The sequence below is a fragment of the Suncus etruscus genome, chromosome 6 (assembly GCF_024139225.1).
Source record: "Suncus etruscus isolate mSunEtr1 chromosome 6, mSunEtr1.pri.cur, whole genome shotgun sequence".
Lineage (NCBI taxonomy): Eukaryota > Metazoa > Chordata > Mammalia > Eulipotyphla > Soricidae > Suncus > Suncus etruscus.
In genome coordinates this window covers 60,475,952-60,495,587 of record NC_064853.1, presented here as the reverse complement: position 1 = coordinate 60,495,587, position 19,636 = coordinate 60,475,952, and the positions used below count along the sequence as shown (strand labels likewise).

The 19,636-nt window shown below is 39.1% G+C and overlaps 1 protein-coding gene across 1 annotated transcript in view; it reads left to right on the top strand.

The window, feature by feature from the left end:
• The first annotated feature begins 4,268 nt into the window (after window positions 1-4,268).
• LOC126011774 (EGF-like and EMI domain-containing protein 1) overlaps window positions 4,269-19,636 on the top strand; it is a 278,853-nt gene continuing 263,485 nt past the window's right edge. Inside the window, exons 1-2 of the mRNA XM_049775573.1 lie at window positions 4,269-4,361; window positions 4,405-4,697. Coding sequence (XP_049631530.1) covers window positions 4,269-4,361; window positions 4,405-4,697 — 386 coding nt within the window. The remainder of the gene's footprint in view (window positions 4,362-4,404; window positions 4,698-19,636) is intronic.

The following is a 19,636-nucleotide window of genomic DNA, read 5'->3' as shown; positions in this document are numbered from 1 at the left end:
ATTCAATAACCTCAGATACAACTTTCACTTATGAAAAGGGGGAAGATATCTTGATGACCATAAGTCAGTCCTAGGACTTCTTACTAGACAGATCTCTTAAGAGCCAAAAGATAAATTTAATATTTTCTTAAATAAAGGAACTATTTTGGTTCATAGGGGAAAATATAATTATAAATAAAAGCATGAATAATTCTTCACACCCTGTTGTAATAATTCCATTTGGTTCCTGGGTGAGTTTTATTTTATTTTGCCAGACATCAGGATTTCAATGTACATGGCTCATTAGTGTTTGTAGGCAATTTATTACAAGTTCAGGTGACAGGAACTGTCCTTTGAAGAATTGCCTTCTGACCTCCTCTTTCAACCCACACCTGCTGAATAAAGTGGCCTGTTCTCTTTCCCTGTGCCTGTACAGACACAGTAAGTTTTTGTGTGCAGAGAGCAGGACTGAAAAGCTTTTGCAGGAAGGTTTTTGTAGCAGCCTGCCTGTCAAACTGCATGGATCAACAATTAGAAGAAGATAGACAAGAAGATTAAAGTATGCAGTGAGTGTAAAGCTTCATGCAACAGCTGAAGAAGATTTGAGAACATCTGGTTGGAATCTATTTCTTTTTTAGGTAAGCAATCCTTTTTTTTACAACCAGCATACATAAAGCATGAAATTGGCTTATCCCGCGTCCTTCTAACAAGGGAGAAGCTAGTTATATTTATTACCCTTTTGATGCAGGGCTCGAGAGAGGGGGCAGCATGTGGTATTCCCACTGGAGGCTCCTCTCAAAGCTTTTGGATTCCTCTCAGGAAGAATGTTTGTCTGCTATAGCAAATCAATTCTGAAGAGTCTGTCCAGGTTGGCAGTTTAAAAGGTTATTCACAAAAATAAAACACAATTTCTTATGCTTCTGGTTCACACCCCTGCTGCCATTAAATTTATATGAGTGAAGGATACCTTCTACAAAAAAGTTCCCCCTCTCTTAATTTTTAAAATATTTTCTTGTTATTTAATAGCTCCCATTGCTTTGCTAATTTGGTCAATTAATAATAAACATACTTTTAAATTAATGTACATCAAAAGAAAAAAATTCTAATTCATAGCAATTTACTGATTTAACCTCTGCCATCATTTACTAAGTAGTCAGACATCCAAATAATTTATATACATTCTAGTATTTTCCCATGTGTCTTGGGTTCTTAAAATAGTTCTGAATTAGTCTTTTAATAAAGGAACTCTATTATTTATGCAAGCCTTTTTGTAATACAAAAAAAAATGCTTAGAAACTTTCCCCACTCTGAGATGGTAAGAATTTAGATAAAGATAGACCCCTGTAGAGTTAAAGCTAGGGACAAATGAAAGATTTAGCAAGTCACCGGAAATTTCAGGGTATGGTTAATCTATACTGTTACCTTTAGGGCTGCTATAACTTTTTATTAAATAAATTTGTATAAAATTATATAGAAGTTTCTTAAAATCTTTAGGTTGCATCCAAATGACAAAGTAGAACTTAAATCAATAGGCAGTGTTAATCCTTTCACCTTTACTTATACCCAGAAAAGGAGAAAAACAATTCCACCTTTAATATTCATTCAGTACACTCAGTTCAGGAGCCATCAAATTTTGAATATATCAAGTTTCTTTTTCTTCTTTTCCTCCTTCCCAGTAGTACCCTGCCTGCCTTTGGTCATTTCACTGTTCATTAGCACTTCACTAGAAGGAGAGAAGAGAGAAGAGGAGGTGAAATCAAGCAATAGACTTCGTTACTTGTTAACAAAGGTGGCAAAATGGTTTAAGAGAAGCTAGGAGTAAGATTTAAAAATAGACTTAAGAATTATCAATGTGTTTTAGGGACCAGTGCTGGGCTGCTTTTATCAGAGCCAATTAAAAGTTAGCCAGTGACAAAGCAGCTCTAGACAGGATAATCAGTAAATCCACTAAGCCTGCCACCTCTTGGATTGGAGAGGGGCCTGATTCATGTATGACTGGCATTTAGAAAAGAAAGAAGCTCTCTTGCTAAGTAAATGGCTTTAAAGACTTATTTTTATTGGGCAAATGTTTCTCAAAAAATGTTTGTTTGGTGATGGGAAGGTTGCACTGTAGAAAGGGGGGTGTACTTTTTATGACTGAGATCCAACTACAAACATGTTTGTAACCGTGCTTAAATAAAGATATTAATAAAAGGTTAAAAATAAGCCCAGAGGCACAGGGTGGAAAAATAGATTAAAAAATAAGTAAAAGCGAAATTATCTACCCATATATCTGTTATCTTTTACTTTATGTTGAAACAATAAAAAGTTTTTTAAAGTGCCTAAGAAAGAAAAGATCCAAGTTTTTATGAACAAATTCAAGGCATTAAGGGAAATAGTCACAGAATGCTAGAGAACAGGTGGCAGAACAGTTCAGCCCTTGCCTTATCCTTTTAATTTTCTTTTCCAGAAAACCCCCTCCCCCCAAATTTGCTCTTCTGTCCTTCCTGTAAATGCCCATTTTCTTCCTTTTTTTTTTTTTTTTTTTTTTTTTTGCCAGAAAGGCTGGACGCAAAGGCGAACAAAGGCTCAGAAGAGCGAAACTAAGCCAGATGGCTAATTCAACTCTGAAGGGCGAAAGGAACCCCCAAAAGACCTTTTGAAGAAAAAACCCAAACATTTTAGGGCTCTTAGGACTTAGAAATCAGGTGCCACCTCTTTGACTATTTGATTATGAACGAGTCTTTGGAGAGACACTTTGGATAAGTTTAGGAACCAAAGGAAAAAAAGAAAAGTTGTCCCATAACAGACTGATGTATTTTTTTGCAGGGTTGAACTGAGGATTAGTGTTTCAGAGACTAGGTTGTCCTTGTTGGAGGACACGATGCGCCATAGATTTTTATTTCCACGAAACAGACTCCAGAGGTTTGTGGCTTTGTAGACAGCAGCTGGCGCCGGGAAGAGGCTCAGCCTTGAGCCGGAGCTGCTGGCGGCATCGCTGCGCTTGGCTGTGCAACCCGGGTATCATGGCCAGAGTTTTTCCGAGGCGAGCAGACGCGGCTCCCTTCTGGAGCGGCCTTGGGGGTTCGCAACTGACTTCTCTCGGTCTGTTTGGGAGAAGAGGGGCTGGCTTGGAAAAAGGAGGATAAGAAAGAAAGGGAAGGAAGGAAGGAAGGAAGGAAGGAAGGAAGGAAGGAAGGAAGGAAGGAAGGAAGGAAGGAAGGAAGGAAGGAAGGAAGGAAGGAAGGAGGAGGGAGGGAGGGAGGGAGGGGGGAGGGAGGGAGGAGGGAGGGGAGGGAGGGAGGGAGGGAGGGAGGAAGGAAGGGAGGAAGGAAGGAAGGAAGGGAGGAAGGAAGAGAGAAAGAGAGAAAGAAAAAAAGAAAAGAAAGAAAGAAAAAGAAAGAAAGAAGAAAGAAAGAGAGAAGAAAGAAAGAGAAAGAAAAAAAAGAAAAAGAAAGAAAGAAAGAAGAAAAGAAAGAAAGAAAGAAAGAAGAAAGAAAGAAAGAAGAAAGAAAGAAAGAAAGAAAGAGAAAGAAGAAGAAAGAAAGAAAGAAAGAAAGAAAGAAAGAAGAAAGAAAGAAAGAAAGAAAGAAAGAAGAAAGAAAAAGAAAGAAAGAAAAAGAAAGAAAGAAAGAAAGAAAGAAAGAAAGAAAGAAAGAAAGAAAAAGAAAGAAAGAAGGTTGGCTCCTCCTTGCCACGCGCCCGAAGGGAGCGAGATGGTGGCCAAAGAAGATGAAGGGAGTTAAATCCCATTTTGATCAAGGAGGCATTTTGGATGCTCCGACGAGTTACACAACTGTCACTTGGGCTGCAGCTTGGATTCAATCGATTGCGCTTTGGTTTCCACTTCAAACCCACATAGCCCCGGCTCCCTTGGGGTTCCGGGATCGACTCCCGAGTCTCGGGAAGGGAGAGTGCCAAAGTCCTCCCAGCAGGTCGGTCTCTGCTGGTGGCCGAGGCGCACAGCTGGTGGGATGGAGCCGGAGTGTCTCTCGCCTTCTGGCGGGCTCTGGGTGCGTGCATTAGGCGGGTGGGATGGGCGGGACGAGGTGCAGGAGCAGAGTGAAGGGTGTGTGCAGAGTCGAGGCCCTTCTTTTGATCATTCTCTTTCCTTTAAGGCTTCAATTCCTGGGCTCGGTTGGTGAGCCCGATGGGAAGCCAGGAGCGAGGCGCACGCACCCTAGGGAGGGGTTGGGGGACGCCCCAGCAGCGCCTCCAGCCGGCGGTGGCGGCGGAAGCTGGGTCTTTAAGCGCTCGGGAGGGGACCGGGAGGGAGGCGGAGGGTTGGGGGGGGGCGCGAGCGCGTTTCCATGGCACCGAGGCGGCTGATGCTACGGGGCTTCCAGGCTCGCCGGGTTCCAGTTGCTCCGGGCGAAGCTGGGGCGCGCATCTCTGCGGCCAAGGTGACTACGACTGCGGGGCTCCCGCTCCAGCTCCCGCAGACAGGCTGCGCTGAGAACTGGGGGAGCTGTCCTCGCGCCTCCCGCCGAGCCCTCCTCCCTGGCGCCAGGCTGCAAGGTGCGCTCCCCAACTTCTGGCCCGGAAGCCCAACTTCAGCACCCGGCTCGGACTTGCGGCGCTGCAGTGGCGCGTGGAGCGCCGTCCGGGGAAAAGGCTGCAGTTGCCCCCCACCCACCCACCTCTGCTGGGATGACTTGGCCCCTGTGGCTCTGGTGCTTCTGCACCTGGGGGACCGCGGGCTGGCCGCCAGGCAGCGCCCTGCAACTCCGGCCCGGAATGTAAGTGGTGCTTGCAAGCTCCGGGATGGGACGGGACGGGACGGGACGAGACGCGGAGGTCGAGGGTGCGTCCCCGCGCTTCCCGGTCCACGATCCCGCAGTGGACTCAGTCTGGGAGGCGGAGGACACGAGGGCGTCAGCAGCAGGCAAGGGCCTGGCAGGAGGGTGTGCGCGGTCCCAGGCGAGTGCCCTTGGAGCGTCGCCGTTTGTTCCCCTAGCAGATATCGAGACCTAGGACCCCGAGCTTTCCACCTGACACTTGGCTAGCGCCTGGCCGAGATTCACCCCCAGTGTGTGTGTGTGTGTGTGTGTGTGTGTGTGTGTGTGTGTGTGTGTGTGTGTGTGTGTGTGTGTGTGTGTGTGTGTGTGTGTGTGTAGTGTGTGTGTGTGTGTGTGTGTGTGTGTGTGTGTGTGTGTGTGTATGCGCGCGCGCCTATTTCAGTTGATGTCCCATTTAGAATAAAAAAAAATGCATTCTGTTAAAGATAAGTTCCACTTTCTGGGGCACGAGAAATCCTAGGAAATTGCTAGTTTCTTGCCCTGCTCTTTCCAGAGATCTACGAGTGCATGCACATGCGTTTTGCTTTTTGTTTTGTAAAGGTATCTTTGAGTCTGAGGACCGGATTATTCTACAGGTTTGATAAAGGGTGAATCCCTGCTTCTAAGTGTGGAACTGCTGGGAGACTTGGGCTAGTGTGCGAGGCTATTTATTTACCTTCTAGTCTCATTAGATGGCAAGAAGGGTAAGAGTAGGAAGAGGGCAGAAAGGCACGGTCTGAGGATAGGACCTGGTTTCTTCCAAATGGAAAAATATGTCTACAGAGTGTTAATTCTTGATCATAATGGCAGTCATATCAAGAGATTCACGGAAGTCTCAAGTATTTACAGATTTTTCTGGTCACCTTGGATGGCTGGAGAAGTTTTCACTTAATTCTAGACAACACAGAAGGACCATCTTCCTTCAATCAGAGAAAAGCCAGATCTAATTCTGCTTTTCCTTTCTGCTGTTAAGAACAGAAAAGACTATTTTAAATATGTAGGCATCTTGGTTACTTTGCTTCTTACTTGATTTTGCTAAGTGGAAACTTGATTTTATAAGTGAGGAATCTATATCTTTCTTCAGCTTTTTCTTGTAAAATATACTGTTTGGGGGATTCAATTTTCATTTTCATTTTTCATCCTTGTCATTGGAGATTAAGTTTGCTACCTAGTGACTGCAAGTGTCACAATAAATCTTGAGTCATGGCCAGGATTTATTAGCCTCACGAAACATTTTTCCAATATAGTTATTAAATACATATTTGGAAGATACGCAAAGAGTTTCTGGGTCTGTGAGCTTTCTTGTCTTCATAAGACATGTCTTGTTTGGTTTGAATTAAATATAGATATACTTTTCCGCTTAGGTTCATTTCAGAAAACATGCTCACTTTGGATAGCTTGTACATGAATAAGTCTTAGCTTCTTAGAATTTGCCTTTTAGTAAGCTTGCTGGCTAGCCATCCCCTGACAATTGCCATTATTAAATTGGGTTTTTGTTAGGCTTATTAGCCATAGAGTTACCCATACACATGAGCCTGAATAGTTTCTTAGGGGGACTAAGAAATAACATAATTACCACACAGAACTTTTTATATTACTTATTTTATCTCATGTTTCAACATTGACCCTTTTTATTCAAAGACTGAATTATATCGCATATTTTAAAGAATGTGATTATTGCAGCCCACTTCTTTATCAGATGAGATGAGATTAGTTATTAAAATCAGTATAAACTTGGGGATGTTTTACAAGACTGTCTTTCCAGAAAGTTACTGAAATAATCTCTTTGATGACTCTACTTTCTGAAATCTGAATGGCAAAAAGAATGCCATAAAATATACATTTAATCTCTTTGGATTAAATTCAGGATTAATAGTTACTTCAGCTGGAAGTACGTTGGCATTAAATACTAGATTTTTTAAATATGTTTTGTAATTGTTAGTGGCATCTATGGATAGCATCACCATTCACTCACCTGTCCATCTACTAAATTAAGGAAGATTCTTCATGAGAATTTTATTGACCTCTGTGGTCCATTATCAGTAAGTACAGGCTTCTAATGAGGTGAGAACCTTTAATGAGAATGAACCATACTTGCTGATACTTATAGTTCATTAACACAAATAAAAGTTTTGCTTATTTGTGATTTCAGCAAAATTTTTAGCTGGCTAAAGAAACTAAGTATGCAGTTAAGTAACGATTAGCCTAAATTTAATGCATTGCATTTATGGTGCACTTTTCCATAGGTAATCTAATTTCTCAGAAAAAATGTATTTATAAAGACAAAGGTACAATGTATATGGCTACTCTTGCAATACTTATGAGAATTGATAGATGATCTGACTAAAACCATGTCTTCTCATACTTAGAAAAATGGGGACAACGGGAAGTAGATTAGGTGGAGCCATAAAATAGAGTGCCTGGTACTCTAAATAGAGTACTAATTTATCCAATATGTTCAAAAAAGTTAAAACAATAGATAATCCTTAATCTATTTGAATCCTTTGAGGATTTCTATAGCTAACTGTGCAGAGGAACTACTCTAGTTTTGATGCTGGGTTGTGGAGTTTCTGCCAATGTGCTTGGAGTTCCATGTGATGCCAGAAATTGAACTCAGGATTCCTGCAAGCAAAGGTAGCCTTTTGCCCTTAAGCAATGACAGACAAATTTCTAAATACTTTACATGTATCATTTTATTTTAACCTGTAAATTGCCCCAAAAGCTAGATACTAAATTTATCTCTATTTTTGATAGAGAAAGAATGAGGTTAAATTCTGACTTTAAGCAGTAATAGCATGGGCCCAAAGTAGTTTGATTTCAGAGTTAAAATTCTTAACAAGTACTGTAGGAAAAAATGATATAGAGAAACCTGTGTGTGTGTGTGTGTGTGTGTGTGTGTGTGTGTGTGTGATTTTGGGGGTAAGTGGAAGTAGCTGTTTTGGGGAAGTGAAGTGAAGAGGAAAATGTTAGAATACTAATGGGCTTGTGATGTATAAAATAACTCCTGTCTCTTGTCATGTCTCTTGTCATGACCTGTCTCTTGTCATGTCTCGGAGACTCCTCTTAAGAAATTCTCCTGCTATCTCTTTACTATTGTCATTAAGTATTAAAATGATGGCCTAGGCTTAAACTGGAATTGTAGTATGAGGAAAGCTATTCCTAGTGAGCACAATATGATTGGAGAGTTGTAACTGATAGTGACATTTTGATAAAGGGATATTGAAGAGTTTACTTATGCTAATGGTACTCTGCAAATATTTTCTAAAGGATAAAGTGAAAGAAATGAAACTTTACTCCAGATCTTTGCGATATCAAAGGAAAATGACTGGCTGTAGCATACTCAATTGACATTTTTGTTTGGTTTGATTTTTGGGCCACACCTGGTGGTTCTTAGTGGAAACTCCAGAATTACTTCTGGCAGTACTCTGGGGATCATATCAGATGCTGGGGATTGAACCTGGGTGGGCAATGAACTAGATCAGCTTCCAATCTGTTGTACTATTGCTATGGCCACTCAATTAAAATTTATCTTTTGTAGTACTCCCTTATAAACACTTGCAATGGGATGAAAAGTAGTAAACATAGAAATTTGCAGAGATCATGCATGCAGAAGTGTATAAAAGGTTTTAAGCTGTTGGGACTTTAGATATTGGTATTTTTCTATACTTGGAAGATTTTAAAACTTCTGACTCATTTTTTAAGATATTTCAAATCCATTTTCTGATGTAGTTATCTAATTAGGATGTTTTGTATATAAATCCAAATGATAGCTGAAAAGATTTTATTCATTTACACTTTGGCTATATCCAAATACCTATTCAAAATTATGTTTAATCTCAACTTTTAGTTGTTATATAAATGTGTGGTCAGAGTGAGAGATTTCTTTTTTTTTTTTTTTACAATTTTACCCCCATTTAATTGGAAACCAATGTGTTTTTTTATTTTATTTAAACACCTTGATTACATACATGATTGTGTTTGGGTTTCAGTCATGTAAAGAACACCACCCATCACCAGTGCAACATTCCCATCACCAATGTCCCAAATCTCCCACCTCCCCACCCGACCCCCGCCTGTACTCTAAACAGGCTCTCCATTTCCCTCATACATTCTCAATATTAGGACAGTTCAAAATGTAGTTATTTCTCTAACTAAACTCATTACTCTTTGTGGTGAGCTTCCTGAGGTGAGCTGGAACTTCCAGCTCTTTTCTCTTTTGTGTCTGAAAATTATTATTGCAAGAATATCTTTCATTTTTCTTAAAACCCATAGATGAGTGAGACCATTCTGCGTTTTTCTCTCTCTCTCTGACTTATTTCACTCAGCATAATAGATTCCGTGTACATCCATGTATAGGAAAATTTCATAACTTCATCTCTCCTGACAGCTGCATAATATTCCATTGTGTATATGTACCACAGTTTCTTTAGCCATTCGTCTGTTGAAGGGCATCTGGGTTGTTTCCAGAGTCTTGCTATGGTAAATAATTGTATTTTGTGTTCCTAGAGTATATTCCTAGAGTGGGAGATTTCTTAAATAATCAATACATTTATAAGCTTTTATGATAATTTATTTTATTTTTTTTAATTTTTTTTGTTTTTGTTTTTGGGCCACACCCGGCATTGCTCAGGGGTTACTCCTGGCTATCTGCTCAGAAATAGCTCCTGGCAGTCACGGGGGATCATATGGGACACCGGGATTCGAACCAACCACCTTTGGTCCTGGATCAGCTGCTTGCAAGGCAAACACCACTGTGCTATCTCTCTGGGCCCGCTTTTATGATAATTTATAGTCTTCTTTAATATAATAGTTCTATAATTCAGGATGGTAAAGAAAAATTGTCCTATTATCCAAGGGATTCTCCCAAGAGGTGTTCATAAGGCCCCCAGCTCTCTCGTTCGGTGATTTTTGGCTGCCTCTAGTGGTGTTCATGACTTTACTTGATGGAGGAGGATCATGTGCTTTTGGGGATTGAACTGGGCTTGGTCATAAGCATGTTCCATAATCCCTATGCTATTTCTCTGCTGCCTTTATGCTATATCAAAACACACACTTCGCTAAAATTTATTTGGGTTTTGGTTATTATTTTTCCTATGTTAAACCTGGAATTTAAGATTTTTAGAGCCATCTGAAACTAATAAGAAAGTTAGTTTGAAAGTTTACAAATGATTCTATTATGGCATGGAATCTGTAACTTTCTCCTTAGTATTAATTAGTTCAAATACATATTACTTTCTTAAGACACTACCCACATTAAAGGAATGTTCAGGGAACTTCGGAAGGCTCTGTTAACTCAATGTATATGACTTTTATTTCTTGCAATTTGTATTTATAATGTCTTTCATTCTAATGATAATTGTCTGAGGCAGAAATACTAGTAGCTCCTCTTTCCAGATGAGCACAGTGAGAAGGACTTGTATGACATTTTATAACTGAGAGATGTTTGTGCTTTATTTTTTTATTAAAGTAAGAACTCTATTTTTAATTCTTTCATCTGTAATTGTATCTTGCTATCTCAAAGTCTTCTCTGAAACTCTCAGTTTATCAGCCTTCTTGGTTTTTCTTCTTGGACTGGGTCACTTGACTTTATACCATGGAACAGCTGACTTGTTTGCTCATTGTAACAAATATATTTTACCTTTGTTGGAAAGAGTAAGTTCTATTCCATACTTTATTAGGTAAATTAACCTTAGATTGTAACAACTTTCTTGGTCCAATTTCAATCTTTTTTTTTAATCTCTTAGTTTATATAATTAGAATACATTTCACTGCCATATACAACCAGCTCCCACAAAGCACTTTATAGTTTTACCTTGTTTAATGTTCTTAACCTTAACAGAAAGCAATAGCAGTAACCTTAATTCATGACAAGAATGGAAGACCCAAGGAAGTTAACGTTTTCTTTTCCTCTATATTTTAATTCTCATCTTTAAACTATTTTTAATATAATATATTATGTGTAATATAGTTTAATATATTAAAAATTTCTCTGTTCTTTTTGTTAGTAACTGAATCTTGTCTTCTAATTCCTGCTTTTATTTCTTTCTCTCAGGGTACCCAGTATAAGTGAATCTCTCTCTGCAACTCTCTTTTCTCTCTTTTTCTCTTTACTCTTTTCTTACATCTATATGTAAATCTTTTTCATGCACTTCCTGTTTTTCTTTTCTTAAGGTGCCAGGGATTCAACATGTGACCTTGCATGTTCAAGACAAACTCTCTACGGCTAGTCATGCCCACAGTACCTATGAATCTGTCTAGACCTTGTGTTTTCTCTTCTTCACTTCAGAATTTTCTCCTTCACTTTAGCTTTTTTATTGTTGCTTTTTTCTCATTGATAAATTATCTATTAAGTCTAGTCTCCTTTACTAATCTTTTCAGAACACACCTACTGTCATTTTTGGGGTAGTATGTTACTGGCTATTTCTGTTTTATACTTTTTTTTTTCTTTGTGTTTTTCTTTTGTATGCTTAATATCATCTGAGGTTTTTCTCTACTGCACTCTGTATCCTACTACTTTTTATCTTTATCTTTACATTCTTTATTTCATTTTCTTTACTTGACAAGGAGGAGCTAGGCCATACCCTATGGTATTAGAAACTGTCCCAACAGTGCTCAGAGAATCATGTGTTGCTAGAAATAGATCTGGTGCTTCTGCATGCAATGCATTCGCTTTAAGTATTTGAGCTATTTCAAGCCTATTATCTTATTCTGTACATTTTATCTGGTTTATCACTTTTATTTCCTTTTTTTTTTTTTTACCAAATGTTTCTGTTCTTATGAGACCTGCTGCTGGGATTACACATATAGTCCTGTTATCTTTGGAGGTTGCATTTCAAACTACAAATTTGCCATTTATATGGATTTAAGATTAAGAAATATTCTTAGATAATTCCTGGGAATCATTGACTTCCTCTGCACTTTATCTTTGATAGATACTCTGCTTATATTCTTTTCCTTTATATTTGAAATTGTATATCTGTTACTTATCTTCTAATTTATCTTATAATTACATTATGAGCTTGAAGTAAAATGACTGATACAGTGTTTATCTAAGGCAATTGGATTACTAAATGTTAATATTTATATTCATATTACTTATAAAACCTTGTAAATACAATGAACTACCTCTTGAATTAGCGCCTATTCTTATTCAACACTCAAGCTCAGTCATGCTTCATTTTCTCCTGGACTATTACAATTATCTCTTGTTTGGCCTTCTCTTTCACATTCTTTTATCTTTTATTTGTATTATTACATTTTCACCAAGGTTGACTTCTATTGAAAAAGACATACTAACATAATTTTTTAAGCCTTGATTATGCATGACACATAGTTCAAGCATCACTATATTTTTCTTAAATAGCACTTATGTCAGGAAAAACTCAAGTACTTAACACAGTTTGACTCATTTAATTTTCACAATATCAGAAAGTAGTAGCAGTGTCTATATTTTGTGGTAAGCAAGTTGATATTTAGGGAAACTATGGCTTACTGAAAAGTTATATAAAAGCATATAGAAATTGTGTTGAAATTCTACAGTTAATAATTATGAAAGCTTTGGGTCTGGAGTAGTGGTGCAAGCAGTAAGATGCCTTACACGCACTAACCTAGTATGAACCGCGTTTTGAACCCCCTGGCGTCCCATATGGTCCCCCAAGCCAGGAGGGATTTCTGAGCACATAGCGGAGTGACCTCTGAGCATCACCAGGTGTGGCCCAAAAAGCAAAAAGAAAAAAAAAAGTATGAAAGCTTTGTGCTCTTCATTACTATACTATATTAAAGGTCTTACCTTTCTTGTCATAATATATTTTATAACTGTTTCTTGAGTAATGATTAAAAATTTGACTTTTCCCGGGCCAGGGTGATAATTCAATGGGCAGTGTTTGCCTTTTATGCAGCTGATGCCAGTTTAATTCCTGTAACCCTCATATGGCCTCACAAGTTCGCCAGCAGTGATCCCTGAGTACAGAAAGAGAAGTAACTTATGCACTGCCCTGTGTGGTCCAAAATTCCCTCTACTAAAACAAATTTGCCTTTTCCTTGTCAAGAAATGAAAAGTTTAAGATTTTATTGTATCTATAAAGTAAAAAATGTAAACATGCTGTACCTCCCTCCAAACTGTTGATGGGAAATGGATGAATTAAAGAGAAATATTATAATCATCACACATAGAATTTCACATTTGCATAAATTTGTCTTTTGCATATCTCCTTGAATTCCAATTTTAAAAGATCAGTGAAGAGTAAGTTAAATGGTTTTGTGCACACAGAGAATGCAGGCCTTGGGATCAGAACAATAGTGTAGCAGGAGGGCATTTACCTTGAATACAGCCTAATTAGTTGTGTTTGATTCCGGGCATCCCTTATGGTCTCCCAAGCCCCATGAGAAGAGATTCCTAAGTACAAAGCCAGGAGTAAGCTCTGAGCAATACTGAATGTGGTCCAAAACCAAACCCAAACAAAATATATAACAAAGCCTTCCAATTTTAATAAGGGGTTGAAAACTATACCTGTTTACCATTTGTCTTTAGAGGAAGATCTGTTTATTATCCAGCTCAGGAAAAAACTCTTCTCTTGGAACTGGAAAGCTTTCCCAATCTATCTCTCTCTTTTTCTCTCTCTTTTTCTCTCTCTTTCTCTCTCTCTCTCTTTCTCTCTCTCTTTCTTTCTCTCTCTCTCTTTCTCTCTCTCTCTTTTTGAAAACTCACAGTGGTATTTTGTGGAACATATTGTATCAGAGAGCAAACCAAGGTATCAACCTCACACAAAGAAAATGCCTTAATCCTTGTAGTATCTCTCTGATTAGCCTCCACTTTATAACATTTAATTCTATTTGCTCCATCAACATTTTTCTAGAATCTATGTTGTGTAATATGCATGGTACTTGGGGAGTTGTTTTCCAATGTACCTAGACTTTCTTCTAGATTTTACTAACATGGATTTTGCAAAGGTTTAAATCTGGTTTATTCTCTCTTAAATGCAGCTCGTGGGACTGGCTTTTTTGAGTAGGCAAAACAATTTTGGAAAGTGTGATACAGAAGTTTGGTGAGCTGACTCAAGGAACTATGTTCAGGCCCCAAAACTTTTCTCTACTGAATTAAAAATAAAGTCACTAATGCAGCTCCTTGATAGATATCCAGATAATAGCCACTTGCAAAAAAGTGAACCCAGACCCCCAGCTAACACCATGTACAAAGGTAAAATAGAAATGGATTAATGACCTTGATATCATACCTGAAATCATAAGGTATATAGAACAACACATAGGTAAAACTCTACAGGACATTGAGACTACAGGTATCTTTAAGGAGGAAACAGCACTCTCCAAACAAGTGGAAGCAGAGATAAACAGATGGGACTATATTAACCTGAGAAGCTTCTGCACCTCAGTGGAAATAGTGCCTAGAATACACGAGACACCCACTGCATAGAAGAAACTATACACTCAATACTCATCAGATAAGGGACTAATATCCAAAATATACAAGACACTGACAGAACTTTACAAGAAAAAAAAAATTTTGGATCATGAAAAAGATGGGGAGGAGAAATGAACAGACACTTTGACAAAGAAGAAATACAAATGGCCAAAAGGCACATGAAAAATGCTCCCCTTCACTAATCATCATGGAGATAAAAATCAAAACAACTATGAGATACCATCTCGCCACAGAGATTGGCGCACATCAGAAGAATGAGAACAGGTAGTGCTGGCGGGGATGTGGAGAGAAAGGAACTCTTATCCACTGCTGGTGGGAATGCCGTCTAATCCAACCTTTGTAGAAAGCAATATGAAGATTCCTCCAAAAACTGTACATTGAGCTCCCATACGATCCAGCTAGACCACTCCTAGGGATATATCCTAGGAACACAAAAATACAATATAAAAATTCCTTTATCACACCTATATTCATTGCAGCCCTACTTACAATAGCCAGACCCTGGAAACAACCAAGATGACCTTTAACAGATGAATGGCTAAAATTGTGGTACACAAAAAGGGATGAGTTTAGTTAGAGAAATAACTACATTTTGAACTATCCTAATAATGAGAATATATGAGGGAAATAGCCTGTCTAGAGTACAGGCGGGGGTTGGGTGGGGAGGAGGGAGATTTGGGAAATTGGTGATGGGAATGTTGCACTGGTGATGGGTGGTGTTTTTTACATGACTGAAACACAAACACAATCATGTATGTAATCAAGGTGTTTAAATAAAATATATATATATATAAATTGTGGTACATATACACAATGAATATTATGCAGCTGTCAGGAGAGATGAAGTCATGAAATTTTCCCATACATGGATGTACATGGAATCTATTATTCTGAATGAAATAAGTCAGAGGGAGACTTCTGACACAGAATAGTCTACCTCATCTATGGGTTTTAAGAAAAATAAAAAATATTTTTGCAATAATTATCAGAGACAAAGAGAGGAGATCTGGAAGGTCCAGCTCATTACATGAAGTTCACCACAAAGAGTGGTGAGTACAATTAGAGAAATAACTACATTGAGAACTATCATAACAATGTGAATGAATGAGGGAATTAGAAAGCCTGTATAGAGAACAGACAGGAGTAGTGTGGGAAGGAGGGAGATTTGACATTGGTAATGGGAATGTTGCACTGGTAAAGGGGGGGTATTCTTTAAATGATTGAAACCCAACTACAATCATATTTGTAATCAAGGTGTTTAAATAAAGCTATTAAAAAAGAAATAAAAGACGACAAAAAGGTGGCCTCTGGGTAAGTGGGGAAGACAACTGGAAACATAGGAGAGGAAGAGTGTGAACTCAACACTGGCCATGTGGACACATATATAACTATAAAATTTCAGATGGTGGAATACTGAAGAAGGTCTATGTAAGGAGTGGAATCCAACATAATGGTCTACATAAGAACAATATATAGGTGTTGAAATAGGAAACAGGAATTTTAATATATAAGATGACAGATTTAAAAAATGACCTAAGAAGATCAAGCCACTAGCCACTTCTTTCTTCCGCCATTAGTGATGGGATTGTTTCTTTTTCTTTTTTTCTTTCTTTTTTTTATTGAGACCATTGTGCATTACAAGTGTTTCATAGTTGTATTTCAGGCATATAGTGAGAGTAAATTAGGGCCATTCCCAGCACCAGTGTTGACCTTTCTCCACCAGAGTTCACAGCATGCATCCCACCTCTACCCTTAGCATCCTGCAGGATCTACCAATATAACAGGTCCATTTTATGTTTAGATTGTTGTAGTTTGAGTTTCTTGATTCTTCTGTTCTATTGTCGTTGACTGTGCTTAAGTATGCAGTTATAAATTTTTCCCCACCCAATGCACCTGAGACCACTTGGTCCCTGGGCCCCATCCACTCTTTTTTTCTTTTACTTTTCTCAATGTGTAGAACGACATAGAAATATGAGGTAAACAAAGTATTTCATGTCCCTAGGTTCTATGAAAAAGGTAGAAGTCCCTATCAAGAAGATATAAATAAAATCAGAAAAATAATGTGTGGCAGGTTTTTTATATTTATATTTTATTTTTTGTAATGTCTTTATTTAAGCACAATATTACAAACATGTTTGTATTTGAGTTTCAGAAAAAAACACCCTTTTCACCAGTGCAACCTTCCCATCACCAATGTCCCCATCTCCCTCTTCCCTATTCTTACATAGAGAGCATATAATATAATATTAATAACATGTAATAAAAATACTACCTATTTTATGTCGGTGCAGAAAATTTTGTGGAAATTAGAAAGGAAATACCCTTGGCCTAAAAAAGAGGTTGTCTCTATGAAGCATGTCATAAGACCAACTATAGGATCCGGACATACTAATTTTCCAACCCCAATGTCTTTCTTTATGGTCCCAGGAAAAGTTTTCCTTAATAGCAGTAGTTGGAGTCAGGCTTCTGTAATGGAGATCATGGTTGGGTTTTTTTATATATAATTTTTATTGAGACCAATGTGAATTATAAGTCTTTCACAGTTGTATTTCAGGTACATAGTGACAGTGAATTAGTTCCATTCAAACCATCAGAGTTGACCACCCTTCTTCATAGTTCCCAGAATACCTCCTATACCTCCACACTTAGCTTCCTGGATTGCTAGTTTAACAGACCCTTTTGTGTATAGCTTGTTGTAGTTTGGGTCTCTTCATTCTATTGTCATTGAATTTTGTTTGGGTATTTAGGTCTGACCATTTTTTATTTCCACTCAATGATCCTGAGACTGCTTGGCCTCTGGGTCCAATCCACTTTTTTTTCTCAGTTTTTATGAAGACATAGAAATATGAGACATGGGGTTTGGGGAGGCTCCAGGCTGTAGGCCTTCTCCCAAGCTTGGGGGGGGGTGCTGGGAGGCTTGACAGGCCCCCAGCCATCCCCCTCCTCCCCTGGACTCCAGGTCTTCCCTGGGTGCCAGCCCAGGTGGCCAGAAGTGGATGCCAGGTGGAATCTATAGGGGTCCTCAAGCTTTCCTCCCCTCCCTACACTAGGGGGTAGGGGCAAGGGGAGCATGGTGGACAGATGTCTGGCTTCCGGTTCCCTCTTTGATTCTGGAAGCCATCTCTTGCCAGGTATGGGGTTTGGGGAGGCTTCAGGCTATAGGCCTTCTCCCTAGCTTGGGGGGGTGCTGGGAGGCCTGAAGGCCCCCAGCCGCCCCCCTCTTTCTCCCCTGGACTCCAGGCCTTCCCTGGGTGCCAGCCCAGATGGCCAGAAGTGGGTGCCAGATGGACTCTATAGGGGTCCTCAGGCTTATCCCCACTCCCTACACTGGGGGGGAGGGGCATGCGGAGTAGGGAGGGCAGATGTTACACTGGGTTGTGGTGGGGCAGTCACTGGCAATTTTTTTCTCATTGGTCTCCATATTAAAAACCATACTGGGGCTAGCATCCCTGAACATACAATATATATTGATAGTATTCTATGCATATATTTTACATATGCATAATATCCACCTTATATTGTGCCCTTGACACTGCCCTACAAAGCTCATTTCTAGTCCTTTACTGCCTCAGTCCCAACCATTATTTCCCCCCATTTACCAATTTTGCCTTCAATACCGTACAGACCAAAGTGGTTCACAGAATTTAACACCCCACCCAACTATTTCAAAATTTCCCCTCTATATATTTGTTTTGTCTGTCCTTCTTTTTGTTATGTGTTTAATAAGGAAGTCTATAGAAGTGTCCCTCCATTGAAAGTTTATGTTAGAACCATGTTGGACTTGTTCTAGCGTCCCCATAGGCACCAATCACATCATGTGGCATTGTTTTTCCTTTGCATAGGCACATTAAAATGGAAATTATTATAGACACAAACATTTTCTTATCTAATAGAGATGGGAACGCACAAATCTTGTAATGCAGTGGGACCTAACACCCTGAACATTGTCATAATGACTTGGCTCAGGCCTCAGAAGAACAGGCATTGTCCATTTACCCCTGAACCAGGGATGCCATCTACAAAACAACCACGATTGTATACAACATGACCTGAAAGTAATCCTCTACCAGGGAAGACCCTATCACTGCTCTGGCATAGACCTACTCAACAGAGACTTCCCTTAACACCCAGAAGACTTAACAACAAAGACAACCTGTTTTTAGGACCAAGGTCTCTGCATCACCCTCCAATTGTGAGGTGAAACTAAAGGACACTCCACATCATCCTGACTTTGATGTAGGATATGGACATATTCCAGGATCCTTAGCTACAGAAACCTGACACCAACAACAATGACTGTGTGAAAAATAAAAGTGTACTGGCACTACAATGACTTGGGTTGGACAACCTAGTATGCCTGGATCCTAGAGTTGGTCTTATGCCAGAAAACTTCAGTGGTAAGGTCTCCTTATATTTAGGCCAAGGCTTTTCCTTTCCATGTCCCCTATATATATTATATATATATTTTTTATTTAAGTACTATGATTACAAACATGATTATAGTTGGGTTACAGTCACAAACAGAACATCCCCCTTCACTAGTGTAATATTTCCCCCTCCCAATGCCCCCTACCCCCCTTCCCATCACCTGACTGTATTCGAGACAGACATTCTACTACAGTTACTTGTTTTGAAGTTCAGTAAATTTTTTTTCTTAAAGGATAAGTGTTAAAAAAAATAGTAAAGGTATGACAGTGGCAATCGCCGTTGTTTGCATAGGCCCAAAAAATATGGGGAAAATGGAAAAAGAAAATCCTTGGCCTGATTACAAGAAGCCCTCACCCCCGAAGTTTATTGGCATAAGACCGACTCTGGGCTCAAGGCATATCAGGCTGTCCAACCTGAGTCATTCTCCGTGGTCCCAGTGAAACTTTTTCACACTTTAGCTGTTGTTGGTATCAGGTTCCTATATTTAAACATTCTGGATTCTATGCATTTCTTTCATCGAAGTCAGGCTGATGTGGAGTATCCTCTAGTTTCAGCACACCAGTAGATGTGGAGCAATCGGGCCTGCAAGCAGGCTGTTGCTGAGTTGTCTGGGTGTTGAGAGCACTCTTTGGAGTCCCCTATATTTTGCTGGGCCTATGCAAACAATTGCCACTCTAACACCATCTTTGCTGTACTCCTTTGATTCATCCTTAATGAAATAATGTATTATGATCAACTGTGTCAACAACACTATAGCCTTTATGTTAAAGGAGTTATATAAATTTTGTGGCTTTAGATTGCTTTGTGAACTGATAAGAAATGTTATAATGTACTAAGAAATGTTATGATGTACTACAATCTGGGGACTTGAGGAACAAAGTAATTGTGCATGTGTTTTATTTTTCTTAAAGTTTTTTTTGACTGAAAATTCAAAATTAAGGTGTTAGCAAGGGGATTTCTTTTGAGAATTCTGTTTATGGGTGATTGTTTCCCACTGTAACTTCACCTTGTCCTCTCTTTGCATCTTTGTTTT